General features: G+C 39.6%; 1 protein-coding gene across 5 annotated transcripts in view; it reads left to right on the top strand.

Moving 5' to 3' along the window:
* The window catches only part of SAMD12 (sterile alpha motif domain containing 12), a 177,750-nt gene that overhangs the window by 16,291 nt on the left and 145,814 nt on the right, over positions 1-15,645 (top strand). For all 5 annotated transcript variants that reach the window (XM_075085647.1, XM_075085650.1, XM_075085651.1 and 2 more), the window contains exon 2: positions 2,303-2,481. In XM_075085647.1, coding sequence (XP_074941748.1) covers positions 2,303-2,481 — 179 coding nt within the window. The remainder of the gene's footprint in view (positions 1-2,302; positions 2,482-15,645) is intronic.

Raw genomic sequence — 15,645 nt, 5'->3', positions numbered from 1 at the left:
AGACAGTCATCTCTTTTTGCCCTCCTCATGGCTGAGAGGCAATGCCAGAATGATGGGATTTGGTTTTGCATTCCCTTCAGCCAACCTACGGAATTGGTCTGAACCAGGGAGGAAAGAGGCTTGCAAGTAGAGGAGCTGTAGCTAGACTTAGGGAAGAGCTCCTTAGATTGGTTTGGGAGGTGAGGCCCTGTAGCAGCCCTCTAGGTACTGGGAAGAAGTTGCAGATGCCTGCCCTACTAAAATGAGACAGAAAGATGACAGGTAAGAACAACAGCCACACGGACTGCTGCAGACCCCTTTTCCTTATATGCTTTTTCCCCCTATTAAAATAAAAAAATGCTCTTGTTTTTGAGAAATTGGTGCCTGAAGGTGAAACCCAGGAGTCCTCAAAAAAACTTGTCAGAGGGTTTAAAGTGCTTTGAAAGCAAAACCACAGCTCTATATGCAAGGCCTAAGGAGATGGAGGACCCTTTTTAAGAAAGAAGGGATATTTTAGCTGGCAGTCCTTCTCCTGTGGTGGTACCTGGGGTAGCCAGCAGAAATCCTGTCTCACCTCCATAAGATCTGCATTGTTCACCTCTTCTGTTTCCTTCCCCAGAAGAAGGTCTCTGCAGGGCTCAACTCTGGACATGTAGTTTAGTGATTCCTTCTCTTCTTCCTCTCACACTGTCTGCTAAGGAATTGGCTGTTTGGAGAGGGATCTCTGTCTCTTTCACATACTTGTAAAAGAAGTCCAGGACTAATCGCCTATAGCTACTCACAGTGAGACTCAAATTTTAGTTCCCTTCCCATTTTTAGTTTCATTTACTAGTTTTATGTGGGCCAGTGACATATTTTTCTATTCTATGTAAAACGGCTGCAATTTTTAATGAAACATGTTGCAATTCTTCAGTGCTTTCCATCACTCAGTGTTGTTAATGAATTATCATTCATAATGTCCCTTTGACTTGAAGATAGGAGAAGTTTCCATCCCTAGCTTGCAGGTGTATGTAGTGTAGTACTTGGACAGATCACTTATCTTTTACAAATATTTGGATGTTTTTAAAAATCCCAAGGAGAAAAGGCCAACTTTTTGGCCTTTGCTTTAATTCTGCACCAAGGAACTGGAGCCTATAATTTAGGCTCAAGGTTTTCAATTAAGACTCTGGTATTTCAGGTGAACAGATTTTCAAAAGGTGCTGTGGCTGAAAGGACCCTTTGCCTTCTCCAGCTGCTTGACCCTGTTTCCTGTGGGAGGCTTTCAAGGGCTGATCTGTAGCTGGTAGAAAGTGGCAGTTCTCATTCCTTCCCCTGTTCCCCACCCTTTGCTTCTAAGCCAAGCAAGAGTAAAAGGGCAGCTTTTATTCTGGCTTTACATTGTGTTTTACGTTTCTATTCAGGACTGTCAAACATTGTACCACAGTATCTGAGCAAAGTTCTTTTGCATACAGGGGAAGTTGGGACCATTAATTACAAGTAGTGCTAAAAGTAGCATAGTTACCCAGGAACATGAATGCAAAAATGGGATATACGTGTGGATGGGAAGTTGTCTCAGGATCCATACATTTTAAAATCGCTACATGTGCCAAGAAGGTTGTTAAGGCTGCTCTCGATGTGAGTGCTGGAACTGCGAAATTTAGGACAGAAAACGATTAAACCACTGCCATAGTTCTAAACATGCATTTCTGTGGTGTGGTTTGCACTTGTTTTGTGTTTTTCACTGGCTGCTTTCCTTATTCTGCTGTCAGTAGTCCACACCTCATTATATGCTTCTAGAGAGTACATCCCTTCTGCTTGTTAGGATGGTGTAGGTGGTAATTTGCAGTGATACAAAGTGCTGAAGGAGAGATAATCAGCTGGGTAAGTCATTATTCTGTGCAGAGACCAACTTGCTGTGCACAGCTTACTTATCCCATATTGTTTAGGACCTAGAATATTGTAGTTAATTGAAAATGTAATAGACAAACTTTAACTTGCTTGCCTAGAAAAGAAAAAAGGTATGCGTGAATGATGAATGCATGGGATATATTGTCCTTAGAGTAAAAGCTCTAAGTCAAGGGTCTTGGATGCTTTAGTGAAACCAGTAGAGCACAGTCCAACACAGTAGCCTGCACTAAATAGCCTTATACAGTGCTGCATTGCCTCTGATTTTCTTTCTTTTCGTGGACCCTGGGTCCACGTCAAGCTACAGACAGTTCTTTTGCCATGATCTGACATAGCTCTGGTTACCACACGGCACTTCTTAGTACTTTGTGATAAATGTTTGTAACATTGGTGATTCTTTCCTAAGCAGTATTTTCTTTGTCTCATATTTTCTTCCCAGCTATCCATTGCAATCTGAATCCAAATGGTATTGATCACCCTGTCCCCACAGAAGGTATTAATCTGCAACTTGAAGGTGAAGGAGTTGAATCGCCCTCTGTTAAAAACACTAGTGCTCCAAAAGGGCCTGAGTCAAAAGAGACACCCAAGAGACAACAACTGGAGCCAGAAATATCTAAGGTAGGTAGGCCTGGGTTCATATTTATTCTGGTGAGTCCTAAAAGAACCCAGGCTTCTTCAAGTCCTGACTAGTGCTTAAAAAGCATTTATCCTGTTAAGCACATACAAAGGTGCAAAAGTACCAGTCTGAGGAAGTAGGTGTTACGGAAGCAAGGTATTGCCATGGAGTTTTAGTCCACACACATCTTGGACATTGCATTATTCTATTTTTCTCTAGATTAAGATAATTAAAATAATGGAATCTCTCTCTTTTCAGGCCCTGTGGAGACTTTTTCCAAATGACTTGGGTAACAACCAGAATGGGAATAGATACGTTTTTCTTGAGTGTTTATTTGTTTGTTTTTTTCCTGGGCAGGTAAAGGAAGAGAAAGGTTCTATGGATATATGAATATATGGATTTTATATGGGTGACTGAGTTTAATAAACTATTTTTACTTAAAATACCAGGTCAATTCTTCCGTGTCTGGTATGTCAGTGAAAAAACATACTTCAGAGGTGAATTCCTAAAGACAAATGAAGTGTCTGTTCTCATTCATAAGCTGCTGTTTCTTGTTTGTGTGCAGCAGACATGACAGCCAAGTGCAGGTGAATGTGTGTGCTCCAGATGCTTTGGGTATAGGATGATAATTTGTCATATTAGATATGCTTTTTAACTAGAATGAAAAATAGGATAATGTTTAAAAAGAAAAAGGGAGAGATTCTTTAAAAGCCTTATCAGGGTTTTTGATCTTTAAAGGCCTTAAACCAGGGTTTTGGGGGCGATTTCTGCAGAGTGGAAAACAGATTTTCTTTATTGAATCTGACGCTTCGGGGGTTAATAGAGCAAATAAAATGAGTGTCTCTTATTTTTTTAAGGTCCAAAAAAGGCAGTAACAATTAATTCAATGACTGAGCAAATAAGTGTTTCTTACTGTCATCAGTACAATAAATTTAACATATCACAACTGTATTTGTATTATTTATTTCACATTTTGAATAAAATAGCATTAAACATTTTGAGCAGTAGCCTGACAATAAAGGCTTGATGTGAATTCTCTGTTGTGATTTTTATCTAAAATATCTAGTTTTAAGTGAATACAATTTAAACTGATTTCATTCTGTGTTAAGTCATTGAACTAGTTCCAGTACAGGTTGGCACTGGTCAAAATCACTGCTAATTGCAGTCTGTTTTGTAGCCAATTACCAAGCATGTTGCTGATGTCTCTTGAACCCTTGGAGAACAGGTTTGTGCTTTAGTGATAGGACAAGGGGTAATGGTTTTAAACTAAAAGAGGGTAGATTTAGATTAGATATTAGGAAGAAATTCTTTACTGTGAGGGTGTCGAGACACTAGAACAGGTTGCCCAGAGAAGTCGTAGACGCCACCTCTCTGGAACTGTGGGTGGCTCTTTGAGCAACCTGATCTAGTGGAAGGTGTCCCTGCCCATGGCAGAGGGGTTGGAACTAGATGATCTTTAAGGTCCCTTCCAACACAAACCATTTTATGATTCTATGATTATTAGTTTGAATCATCCATTTGGTAACGACCACCAAGTTTTGGATGGGCTTTGAGGCAAAGCTCAGCTAATAATGCATTTACCTAGCTTTTCACAGACAAATGCAAGCTAACCCTGTCTGTGTTTCAACATCGCCAGATGAAAATCTGCCCTGTATTGAAACTAAGGAGGTATGTTAAGCTCAGAGGAGATATTACAAGCTTGGATGTGAAGGTGCTGAATGATGCAATGGGGCTTCCAATTGAAAAAGGGCTCATGTAGATCACACAGAACATGGAACACAGTCAGATCAAGCTTATCTTTGCTTGCAAGACACTCATCCTAGTGGAAAATCAGGATGAAATATATCGGTGATGTAATGTAATGGAGACTCTTTCCACTGTCTGAGCTGTACTTGTTGGACTGATGAATAGAAAACCATTTCCAAGGCTGTCTCTGCTGGAGATAGCTGGGGAAGAGGGGAAACGTAGTGCTTTCAAAGTAGTAAAATCAACTATCATTTTCATACATCTGACTGCAGTAGCTTTATTTAGAAAGTTGGGCATGCTTCAGATTTAAAAACAAACGAGCCACTAAACACCACTAAATATTTTGCTTGATGGAACAAGCTTGGCATAATAGTATCAAGCTAATGAAGTGGACTGTTTTTCTGAATGTATTGCTGCCTTGGTAGTAACTTTGTTTTTTACATGCAGTATTAACTTAGTGATGTTTTTCATCTGGATTCCTACGTTATAGCCTGAAGTGGCCTGTCTTTTCTGGCTTATTGTGCCTTAAATTTAAAAATCATGTTGCTTTATCCTCTAAAATATGATATAGGGTTGGGTTTGTAACTTGTGTGGCTTTAGGAGTTGAATTAAGCTGTCATTATGAAACTTTATCCATGCAATCATATCTGTACAGTGGAATGATGAGTAGGAATAGAGGGAAGTATTGTAAATAAAACATTGTGGGCAGATCCATTTGTTTTATATTTCCTCATTGCTCAGTTGTTTTTTTTTTTGAAAAGGTTTCTTTGCAATCCTATGTATTCAAATTATATTAACACATACCTCATATCCACAGTAGTGAGACCTCTATTGCACAAATCAATGCAATGTATTGAATGCAATTTAAGATGTCTTATAGACCACCATCTCTGCTTCCAGCTTTCTAATCTGTTGTCAGTGGGACCAATTCCAGCACTTTAAACCCCTGGCTGCTTTAAGGTTTTGCTGTCCAAAGAAATAAACAAAATCTCTTTTCTAATGAAGTGTGTCCTTTTTCTGTCCTCAGCTGTGGACTTGCAGAAGAGTAGTAACTCAAGTACAGACATATTTACAGTTCCTTTTTATGTAGCTACTGTAATGTAAATAGGGCAGTACAAGTGTTTGTTTCTGTATTTGGGATGCAGACAGCAGAAAGTGTAGTGCTGAGTGAAGAAGCACTCATTTAGAAGTTCCTGATGAGTATGGAATCTAATTTTTATAGGCTGACTGAGGTGTAGGATTTTAATGGAAAATGGAACAATGATCTTAGTCTCCCTCAGCTCGTTCCCTAAGGAACCACCTTGTTACAAATATGAGCAAGTCCAGAAAAGGCCAAGCTTATTCATATCTAAACTGATGTACATAATCCAGTGAGACTCTGCTAATGTACAGGATATAATACAAATTAAGGAAATTATATGAAGTACAAAAATACTTAGCTTTTTTGTTTTATATATTTATTTTAAAATGTGTATTTATGTGTATAAATATACACACTTTCTTGGTCAGTAATTGATTTTTCAGTATTCATGGTATATAAAAACCAGGCAGTTGAGTGGACACTTGCAGAAAATTTCATTGGAGGAAGCAAGGATGGTTTCTAATATATGTTTTTTTAATGTTAAAGAAATAACACCTTCTACATCTAACTTCTGGTGTGTGTGTTTTTTGGAATTCTTATCTTTTTTCATTAAAATGCTACTTCTGGCTTTTATGTCTAGTCTGTTTGGTTTTAATATCATACTTATCTCTGGATAAACACCAGTCAGGACATTTGGAGTTGCAGAGTAGAGGTCTGTGAAAAGAAAATTGGGAGTTTTTACTATACCTTTGAAGTCCTGTAGTTCTCTGAGTATAGGCTTTAACAGAAGGCAACTTTCCTAACAAGATTCAGAAAATCATCTCTTTCAGAAGCGTTAACTTTTATCAAGGCTTCCCACATGTTGCATTCATAAAGCCCTGTTCATAGTGAGCATGAGACCCAAATGTGGTCTGTCACTTATTAGAAGATGATTATTTATTCAGGGAGTTTTGATTCTTAAGTAAGGTGGGGATATCTGGTGACACACTTTGTCTCATTATGTGGTAGCAGCAGTAGCGAATAATAAAGGCTTTTTAATGGCAACCACTACAGTTAGGCTTTTCATCTTGTGTTAGCAATGGCAGGTTTTTTTATCTGACTCAGAGACAAATTAACAGTCCTGTAAAATGTTCATGAAAACTATGAAAAGAAACTGGTAAATGAAGTGAGAGTTTTTTTAATCTTGCCTTCTGTTGATAAATGCTATATAGACACTAGTAGACTATACTTTTTGTTGTAGTGTAGCTCATTAATTCTTTTGGTTGCTTTTCCTTTCTTTAAAAAACTTATTTCAAAATGGTATCGAACAACACTGAAGGGCTGACTGAACTCAGTAACAAGAGGATGAGAATTTATCTTGGCTTACTGCCCCTGGTTCAGGACTGATGGGGGTGGAAGCAGCTTCTCTGGCTTCCTGGGTAGTCCTGCTCTTCTTGGGAAGTATTTGGGGTGTGTGACAAGTGTGTGATGAAATGTCCAAGGACAAAAGAACGATGCTTCTGAGTAAGAAGGGTCTTATAAAATTCTTCTTAGAAATATAAAAGTGTTTTGTCAGTTATTTTGGGGGGTGGGGCAGGGAGGGAAAGTCCTGGTACTGTTCCCTAACAATAGAACAGAAAAAGTAATTTTCTAGAAGAACTCTCCAGTTCTTTTAATCAGTGGCTTCTGCTTCACAGTGTTTATCCTTTTTGGTCAAGCTTATAAAATGTGTTGGATGAGAAAGACGGTATTTGCCAAGCAGTAGTCCTGGCGATGAGTATGATGGAGCATATGCATTCGTCAGCATAGCTGCTTGGTATGCTAAGATCATTTTATGTCCACCCCTCACACCCCCCCCCCCCCCCCCCCCTTTTTTTCCCCTTCTTTTGCAATTGTTTGAGAAACACCAACGGCCACTGAACTGGGGCAACGATGTTCTACCATTTTACTTTGTCTTCCAACTATCCACCTCTTGTGAAACTTCTGGTGGCCACAAGATATGTAATCATGAACCCAGATTGGACTAGCTGAAGTTAACAAACTGTTTCGCTGCTGAAGTGAAGGTGCAGCATAACCCCAGCTGGGCTGTTCCACTCCTCCAGGTTTCGCTTTAAAATTGTGTGGCAGGGTGGGAGGGTGTTTGAATTGCAGACCTCTGTGTGTATCCCAGTGGAGGTACAGACCCTGGATGGTGAAATGTTACTTTACTGACAGAAAGTTTGCTTTTCTTGGTTGATAATTGTGGAGGAGTACTTAACAGATTACCAATATCCACATTAGATCACCAAAATGAAAGCCGATAGGTACAGTTTGTATTTTTTAATTTGTTTTAAATCCTTTTTTTTCCTCTCCCCACTCGTTGACTGCAATGGTAACAAAACACCACTTACTGCATTGGGTCTTTTTTTATGACTAGCAAATATAGGTACATTATCTAAGTGTACAGTATGTCTGAAGTGGATTTAAAAATATTTGGTAAATATTAATATTAGATAGCTGAAATAAAATTCAAGGCAATGTGCCTTTCTAATGTCTCATTCTGATTATTAGTAATAGACAATAATTAGTGTCATCTCTTCTGTCTTCAATAGACTTTCATGTGTTGCATACGTAGAAGTATGCATGTTGTCTTGCTTTCAGGTGTCTAAATCGGGGGCTGAAATGTTTGATGTGTATGTATCTCTCTTCCCCTCTCAGCCTATCATTCATAGTTGTGACCTCTGGCTGGCATTGGAAGTTTCAGAACTGTGCAATGAACAAACCTTCTGTCCTGAGTGGTGAAGCAGGAGTGCTGGGTGACCCTGCACATTTCAAGCAGCTGAGGCTGATGTTCTGTTTATCACTCTAGGGTTTTACTGGTGTAAATGAAGTGCTAGAGCAACCCTACCTGTAGCACAGAATAGCTGCTTGGTTCAGAATTTACATTGTCACGAGCCAGGAAAACAAGAAACATATCTCTGTATTGGAGTCCTGTAAAGCAGCTTATTATAGGAGGAGAAATGCCTGATTCAGAATCCAAGCGTATCCTTGCTGTAGCACGTTTCCCCCCATTGCTACATCATCCATTCTTGTTATAAATAGTGCAATATGAAGGCCCACATTTTTGCAGCAAGGTTTCTACATTAAGCACAAAAGATCTGGCTTCTCCTGTTCATCCCGTTCGCTCTGACTGCCTGGGGATTCTGAAATATCACCTGCCCTGACAGCAGCCATGAGTAAGTGGGAGATTTTGCCTGATTTAGTTTGTGGTGCTCTGCCTAGGACAATAAGGGGAAAAGAAGGGCATCTGGAAAGGACCATTATTCATCTCCTCCTCCTTCACCCCCCATCGCAGAGTGGGATTATTTTCCTCTTGTTTCTCTTTCTCCCTGTAGGAAGTCAAAATAATTAGCTCAGACTAATACTTAGCTTTTTAGATGAGTTTTGTCACAAAGACCACTATTGACTGACCTTCCAAACTATTTAAAGGGATCCTTTATGAAATTCATCTGCACAAGCATGCTCTATGACTTCAGTCCATGAAGTGATAATAGGAAGGGAGATTCCTGTTCGCCAGGCTTTTTACAGTTGGACTTACAACAAAAAATCAACAATGAAAACATTTTCAGTGGTTGCATGCACACAGTGCACGCATGCGAAGGATGGCAAGGTGTTAGCCTGTGGGAAATGGTGCAGCCTGTGACCCTGTGGTGTGCTAGGGGCTGCACAAATCTGCAGGGAGCAAATGCAGTCCTCACATAGGGTAGGCAAAAGCAGATGGTTGCAGAGAGGCAGCTGAGGGAGCATAAGGAGGGAAATGTAGTCTGATCTGGCTCCTGTTGTCCTGTGAAAGCTATCAATGTGAAATTTGTGTTCTTTCCCATTACACTAGTGTGAAAAGGAGCAGCAATTACAGTATGTATCAGCAAACATCAGCAGTAAAAAGCTGTGGTAGTACTCTAGAAATAAGCTGGATGTCTAATACTATAGACACATGTAGGCACAGACGCATTATTTAAAAGAACTTCTCTTCAGGGGAAAAAGAAATATAGATAAAAGATGGAGTGGCTTTTAGAGGAAAAAGCAATTCCATACAGCGTGTGGATGCATAATGTACTTACAGTGCCAGTTCTGCTGCTTGCCTCGTTGTGAAGCTGCTCCACAAAGCCATCCAAACCCTCTGCTTTCACTTTGAAGATACTTTAAGGGCTTTGTAGAGATTGCTTCAAAAATAAAGCAGTACTTTAATGACACAGCTGCCTTGATGGGGAAGGAAAAGTATAGAATTGCATGGTAAAGAAAATAATAGCATTGTGATTAGAGGGATTACAAAATGTATTGTAGAACCAATTTAGCATTTAAAATGAGAAAGCAGCTTAATGCTCCACTGCTGGCATTGCAGGTTCTGCAAATAGTGCATCTCATCTGAGCTGTAACAATAATTTCATTAATCTGCTGCATGTGTTCGCTGGGCACTTCTGATAAAACTGATTAGTGGTTGCTGTAGTCCACCTTTCTCTCTACAAGTGGGTACTTTTTTCCTTTTCCATTTTGAAAAAATGACATAATTGCTGAGCACCGGGAGTGAAATGTGTCACAGTCACAGAAGGGGTGTGGGACTGTAATAGCCTTGATAATGTCTGAAGGGTGTTTCTTATCAACCTGTCAAGCCTTCCCTCAGTGCAGAGGTGTGCTAAGGAGGGAAGGGATTTCGTTAGGAGAGGCTGGAAGAGGATGGCCTGGGCAGAGTGGAGTCTGTCTTCCCCTCAGTTACCATGGGTGGAATTACGCTTGCAGATGAGGGAAACTTAAATAAATTGTCTATGTGTAAGCTAGGTGTCTAAACTCCTATACATTTGGTGGAGAGCTAGTTAGTATGCTCAGAGGAGCGTAGAGAGGGATCAGACTCCATCTGAAGTGAGCACCGCTCAGTTGAATCTGTCTGCACTTAGGGGACTGCACTGACACTTGAGTTTAGGTATTCAGATCTCAAACTCAGTTCTGTCCTCTGCCTTACTAGCTAACCAGCCTCTGTGTTTGATGCTGAAGTAGTTATTAATGTCTATCGGAAGTGAAACTTTGCGTTAGGAGACTGTTTCAGAGGCTGCATTTACCTCAAAAAAAAAAAAAAAAAAATCATACTTTGAACATTTAGGATAGACTAGTCCCATGTGTACAGCTATGTTCAAGATGATCTTCTGGCAAGCAAATACTGCTTAATCTGAAAAAAATTCTGTCTTCTGGATTAAGAGGAAATGATCGGACTCTGTGTGTATTTCATTTTTCATGTTCCTTTTAATTGGTCTTGGACTTCAGAAGCCCATCGCTCTTCACTAGAAGTGAAGTTCTTGCTCTGTGGCTCAGTTTTTCCAATTGTAGAAGAATGATGATAATTAGGACCAGTTAAAACTGTTGTTTCAGTAGAAAACTGACATTTGGATTAAGTTTGCTACCAAAATTTTGTCTTTTGCACATGTATGTATGTACAATTGATTGTCCAAAAGCTCTGTAATGTGTCCCTGAAAACTGGACTGGCTTGGTCAGGCTGCACGAGAAAAACAAACATTTGCTGGCTATCCCCGTTCCTCTCCGTGGGACAGGTTCTCCAGCCGTTTTCCACGGTGGAGGCCTCCACTAGTGCTTTGCGTAACGCCTCTGATTTTGACTGGAAGTATTTAATGGATGGGGACTAGAGTATGCAGGGTGTTTGGCTCTGGGGGATATCTTGTCTCATTTGGCGCCTCTAGGCACTGCAAAAATGCCAACAATAATGAACTCTGAAATCAAGGAGGCTTTTCAGTATGCTTTCATTTCACACTTTGCAAATACTAGATCTTTTTAGCTGTTCCTGAATGTGGACTTCAGTCAGAAGTGTTTCTGTTTTATCTCTATTCCACAGTCAGCTGCAGATTATTGTGTAGCTGATGTGCCACTGCAGGGAGTAGGGAAACAACTCCCAAATATTAAATATTTTCTGTGATGCTGTGTATTATCAGTGGGGCAAGCAGAAGGTAAGGAGAATGTAGTGTTTAATGAGAGACAATTCTTCCCTTTCCCTCTTTAATTTTTTTGACCCTCTGATTTGTAAGTAGCGTGGGGTTTCCTTGGCTGTGATGCCATTAAGTGAAACTTTGATATAGCGATTCAGCCTGGGGATGGCGTTAAGTGCCTGTGTCCTAATTCTAGCACTTCTGTGCTTCTAGTTACATTGATGGGGTGCTTTTATATTGTCATTAACCACTCTGGGCATTAGGAGGGTTAGTTCAAAACTAAGAATGATATCCAAGTATGACAGACTGTTAAACTAAAAGTGTTTTAAGTTTGCAATGGGAGAGCGGAGGGAGGAAGCAGTATGACCGTATGTTTCTTTGAATTTGGGAGGCGCCCATGTTAATGTGCAGCTGAGGCCTTCACTTGGAAGAGACAAATGCTGTTGGTGATAGTGGCATCAAAGATCACAATTTTCCTTTAAGAGATTACGGACTGTGAATCCAATTCCTTCAACAAATCCACAGTTTAAGAAGAGAAAAGAGATTACCTTTGGTTTTCAGGCTATTTACTTATTTTAGCTTTTGAACTGTCTCTTGTTCTGTTCATGCAAGCTTGTGATGTTTTCCTGTTCTCGAAGTATACTAGCTGTTGACTTCAGTCTGCTAGCCCCATGAGACCCTACAGACTGACACATAGCCATCTTCTGCCCACCAATTCAGTCTCTACCTGCCAAACCGATCTTGTCACCCCTAAAACCTGTATCTTTTCATCTACCAACCTATGGAGAGCAGGGAGTTCACTGGAGTCAGGGACAACTGGACCTTAACGACCAGTTAAGGCTGATGTAGTGTTCAGCCTTGCTTTGCAAAACTGTTGCCTGAAATGGGAGATGCTGATCGTGGTCCCTCTGGTGCAGTGCTACTAAAGCCTGCCTATGCTTGATTTAGAATGACTAACCAGCAGAATCTGCCTAGGGCTTCCCACCAGCCTGACTGCGAGTGTGCAGCGGGAGAAGCTCAACGTGGATTTCAGGAGGCAGCCGTGCCCATCTTACGTCCCACAGCAGCTCACAAATGTGAGCCTTCTTGCAACCTCAAGAGCTGCAACAGTAGAAGCAGCTAGTGTGCAGCCTGGGCTGTTGGGGAGAGGGAGCAAGGCCACCATTTTGGGTTATAGGAAGCTGTTAAATTGGCCATTTCTTACAACATAAACATTGCATTTCCTGCCTTCCTGGAGATCACCACCCAACTGCTAGCAGCCATTAACATGGTATGGAGCAGCAGTTCTTCCATCTCTTACCTCCTAGTTCCTCACCCAGAGATCATAGTTATTACTGGTAGGGGCTGTTCTCAGAAAATGTACGTGGTAGAATGAATATTTCTAATTTTACCAATGTCTAGGAATGAATATTGTGATGATGCGTCAAGCTGCACGTCTGGGGTTAAATGTGTCCTTGACATGTATATCTAAAAATAGAAAACCTTCAGCTCTGAACAAGGTAGAGTTACTGCATATCTTGAGGCCTTTTTTCCATCTTTAACATAGAGTCTCATAAGTGGGTATTATGTTCTGCCTATTTTCCTTTTTTCTCTGATGTCTGTAAGTGCATCCATCAACTACTGATGACTTGGCTGACCTAGACACCCTCTACTGTTTTTGCCTTTTTTCCTTGCTTTAAACAAAAGCATGATAATTGTATGTAATGGTTTTAGAACTGCTATTAATTCATCTTTCATTCAAGGCTGATTGCTTTGAATCTTAGCAGTACACTTCAGATTGCGAAGGATTTTGTGAATGTATTTTCATTATGAAAAGGTAGATGTGACTGAACTTAAGCATACCTATGCTGGATAATACAGTCTTTTATCTAAATAAAGCCTGTGTATGGGTTTGAAGATTATTTTTAAATAATCAATATCCTTCCTGATTAAATAGAAAAACTTTTTCTGGAGATAGACTATCACAGTCATATGTTCTCTTTCAGAAATAAGACTCTCAAACTTACTTATTTTTTTTCTACTCAGAATTTTTTTTCCGGTTTGTCCTTAAGAACAAATAGCTTACTTGTCAACATTTCAGCATTAAGATGGCAATTTGTGAAGTTGATGAGGAAAACTGACTGTGTTATTCCATGTACTAATCTTTCCTGAAACCTTTATTGTTGACTGCAGAAGGAGAATCTGAAGTGCTTGTTAAGGTTCATGCTTATTAAACTGTCACTACTGTTTTCTGTTTCTGCAGGGAAGGCTACTTTATGGCTTACAAACTATAGCTAATTGTCCATAGTAACTGGTAGCAGATTTTTTTTCCTGAATAATTATTAGCTTTGTTTTCCATAGCGGTTGTTTCATGTTCCCTTATCCTCTGTTGAAATAATTTAGTATTGGAAGGGTTATTTTTTATTTTTTTCTCCCCTTCAAAAATGCTGTTTAAAGAACAGTATTAATTAATTAAATGCTCAGATCAGGTAGATGTTCAGCATGTTGCTTAAACTCTCAAATTCGGATGAAATTCAAATTTAGATGTCCATTAGTACACATTGCCCCTTCTGCCTTTTGGTGGGAGGAAACAAGATACTACCTTTTATTTTTTCCTCCCCCATCCTGGTTTCCAGGGTCCAAAGGACACAAAAATGCTGATAAAAGCGAAACAGAAGAATAAGTGGAAGAAGAATAATAAAAGAAAGAAGAATAAAAGGAATTTATCTTTTGATCCCAAAAAGAATACTGTAGAACGTAGTCAGGTTATGTGAACAGGCCTGACTTTTGGGGGGTGAAAAAAACACACCAGAGTGCATCCTATTGTGCTCTAAAATATTTATGCAAATTGCAAGTGATTCTAAAAACACAAAATAAACTGAATGGATGAAACTGAATTTGAAAATTAAATTAGCTCCTCTATACATGGCACAATGATGGCAAATAAAAATGGGTCATTGTTGATGAAATTCTTGTTTAACTTCTGGGTTTGTGGGTTGTTTCCCACCCCACCCACCCTTTTTTGTTTGGTGGTTGTTTTTGGTTTTTTTCCTTCTTTTTTTGACAAACCTGGTTCCCTTCAGGATCTTGTAAAGACTTCTCTACCAGGTTGGAGAGAGGACAGGATGGAATGGAAGTGCAAGTGTGTCCTAGCTGAAGTGAACTGATGATGGAGCACCCCATTTAGTAGTGTATTTCCTGCAGCATGTTTCAGTCCCCAGCCCCTACTTTCTCTCACTTAACTGGGTTGACTGCTCAGTTCTTTGACAGTGAGTTGATAATCAATTTATCATTCACCTGAATTCTCTCACTCTGGCTTTTATTAGTGATAGAGTACTCGGTACTGGTTGGTCAAGAGCAACCACTGAGAACTGTCCCCGTTGGCAGTGTTTCCTTGTTAATTTAGCTTATTTTAATCACTTTGCCACGCTGGCAGTAGTTAGGGAGAGTATTGCTTTGCTGCTTTTGCTGGTAAGAGAAAAGTCTATGTAAGTACAGGCTAAATCAGACTAGGAGGAGGAACAGGAGGTATCAATCTAAAAGAGTAGTAACTTTAACCAAATGTGTTTTGATTTTACACCACTTCCCCAGCATACCAAATGCTTCAGTTTGTCCTAATGGGTAAGAGATGGGAATTGGGTAGTGGAATCTTATAGTGGAACAGGAGATCGCAAACACTTTTTTGTTCAGAGAAGTGTAGCAGCCCTCTGCACGCAGCGCTGTAATTAGATGAACAATAGAATGGGGAGCAGTGAAATTATCTATCTCATAGCCTGGGATATATGATTGAGCTCAAAGGATAAAAAAAAAAAAAAAAAGCAGAGGAAGGCATAGGCTGCAGGGACAGTAGGTGGATGATGGAAAACAGGTATAGCAGTAGAGTATGTGCAGCAAAAAGGAATTTGCCTGCAAAGTATGAAATGTGGTGCAAAGAAAGAATAATTTGTAGGATGAGTCTGAATCTCCCACTGTATTTATAAATCTTAGAATTGAGGAAGAGGTAAAAACAGAAAATTGTTGCTGCTGCATGCAAATACACTAGAAGAATAAAACTTCTGTGCTGACACAAGCAAGTATCGCTATAAAGCAAGGCAGAACTTGAAACTTTCGTACCTACTAGAAAGTTCATTTAATAATTTTATTAATAAGTATTAATCTGCCACATGTATAAGCAGATTGACTTCAACCTCTCCCTTGGCAAAGCTTTTATCAGTTGTTTCTCTTTTAAAACTGTTCTAAATAGATTGACAAGAATGATTGTATAAAAGCAGTAAACTGAGTTTCATTGACCTTTGGAATCTGCATGAAATACAAAAATATCAGTGGTGAGCTTTAGATGTGTTATTGATGTTTTAATAGTAAAATTTAAGAAAATTTCCTTTCTGCTTTTACTTTTGAGATTAATTACCATA

This window comes from Phalacrocorax aristotelis, chromosome 2 (genome assembly GCF_949628215.1).
Source record: "Phalacrocorax aristotelis chromosome 2, bGulAri2.1, whole genome shotgun sequence".
Lineage (NCBI taxonomy): Eukaryota > Metazoa > Chordata > Aves > Suliformes > Phalacrocoracidae > Phalacrocorax > Phalacrocorax aristotelis.
Note: the sequence above shows the minus strand (reverse complement) of the source record. Positions and strands in the feature narration are given on the sequence as shown.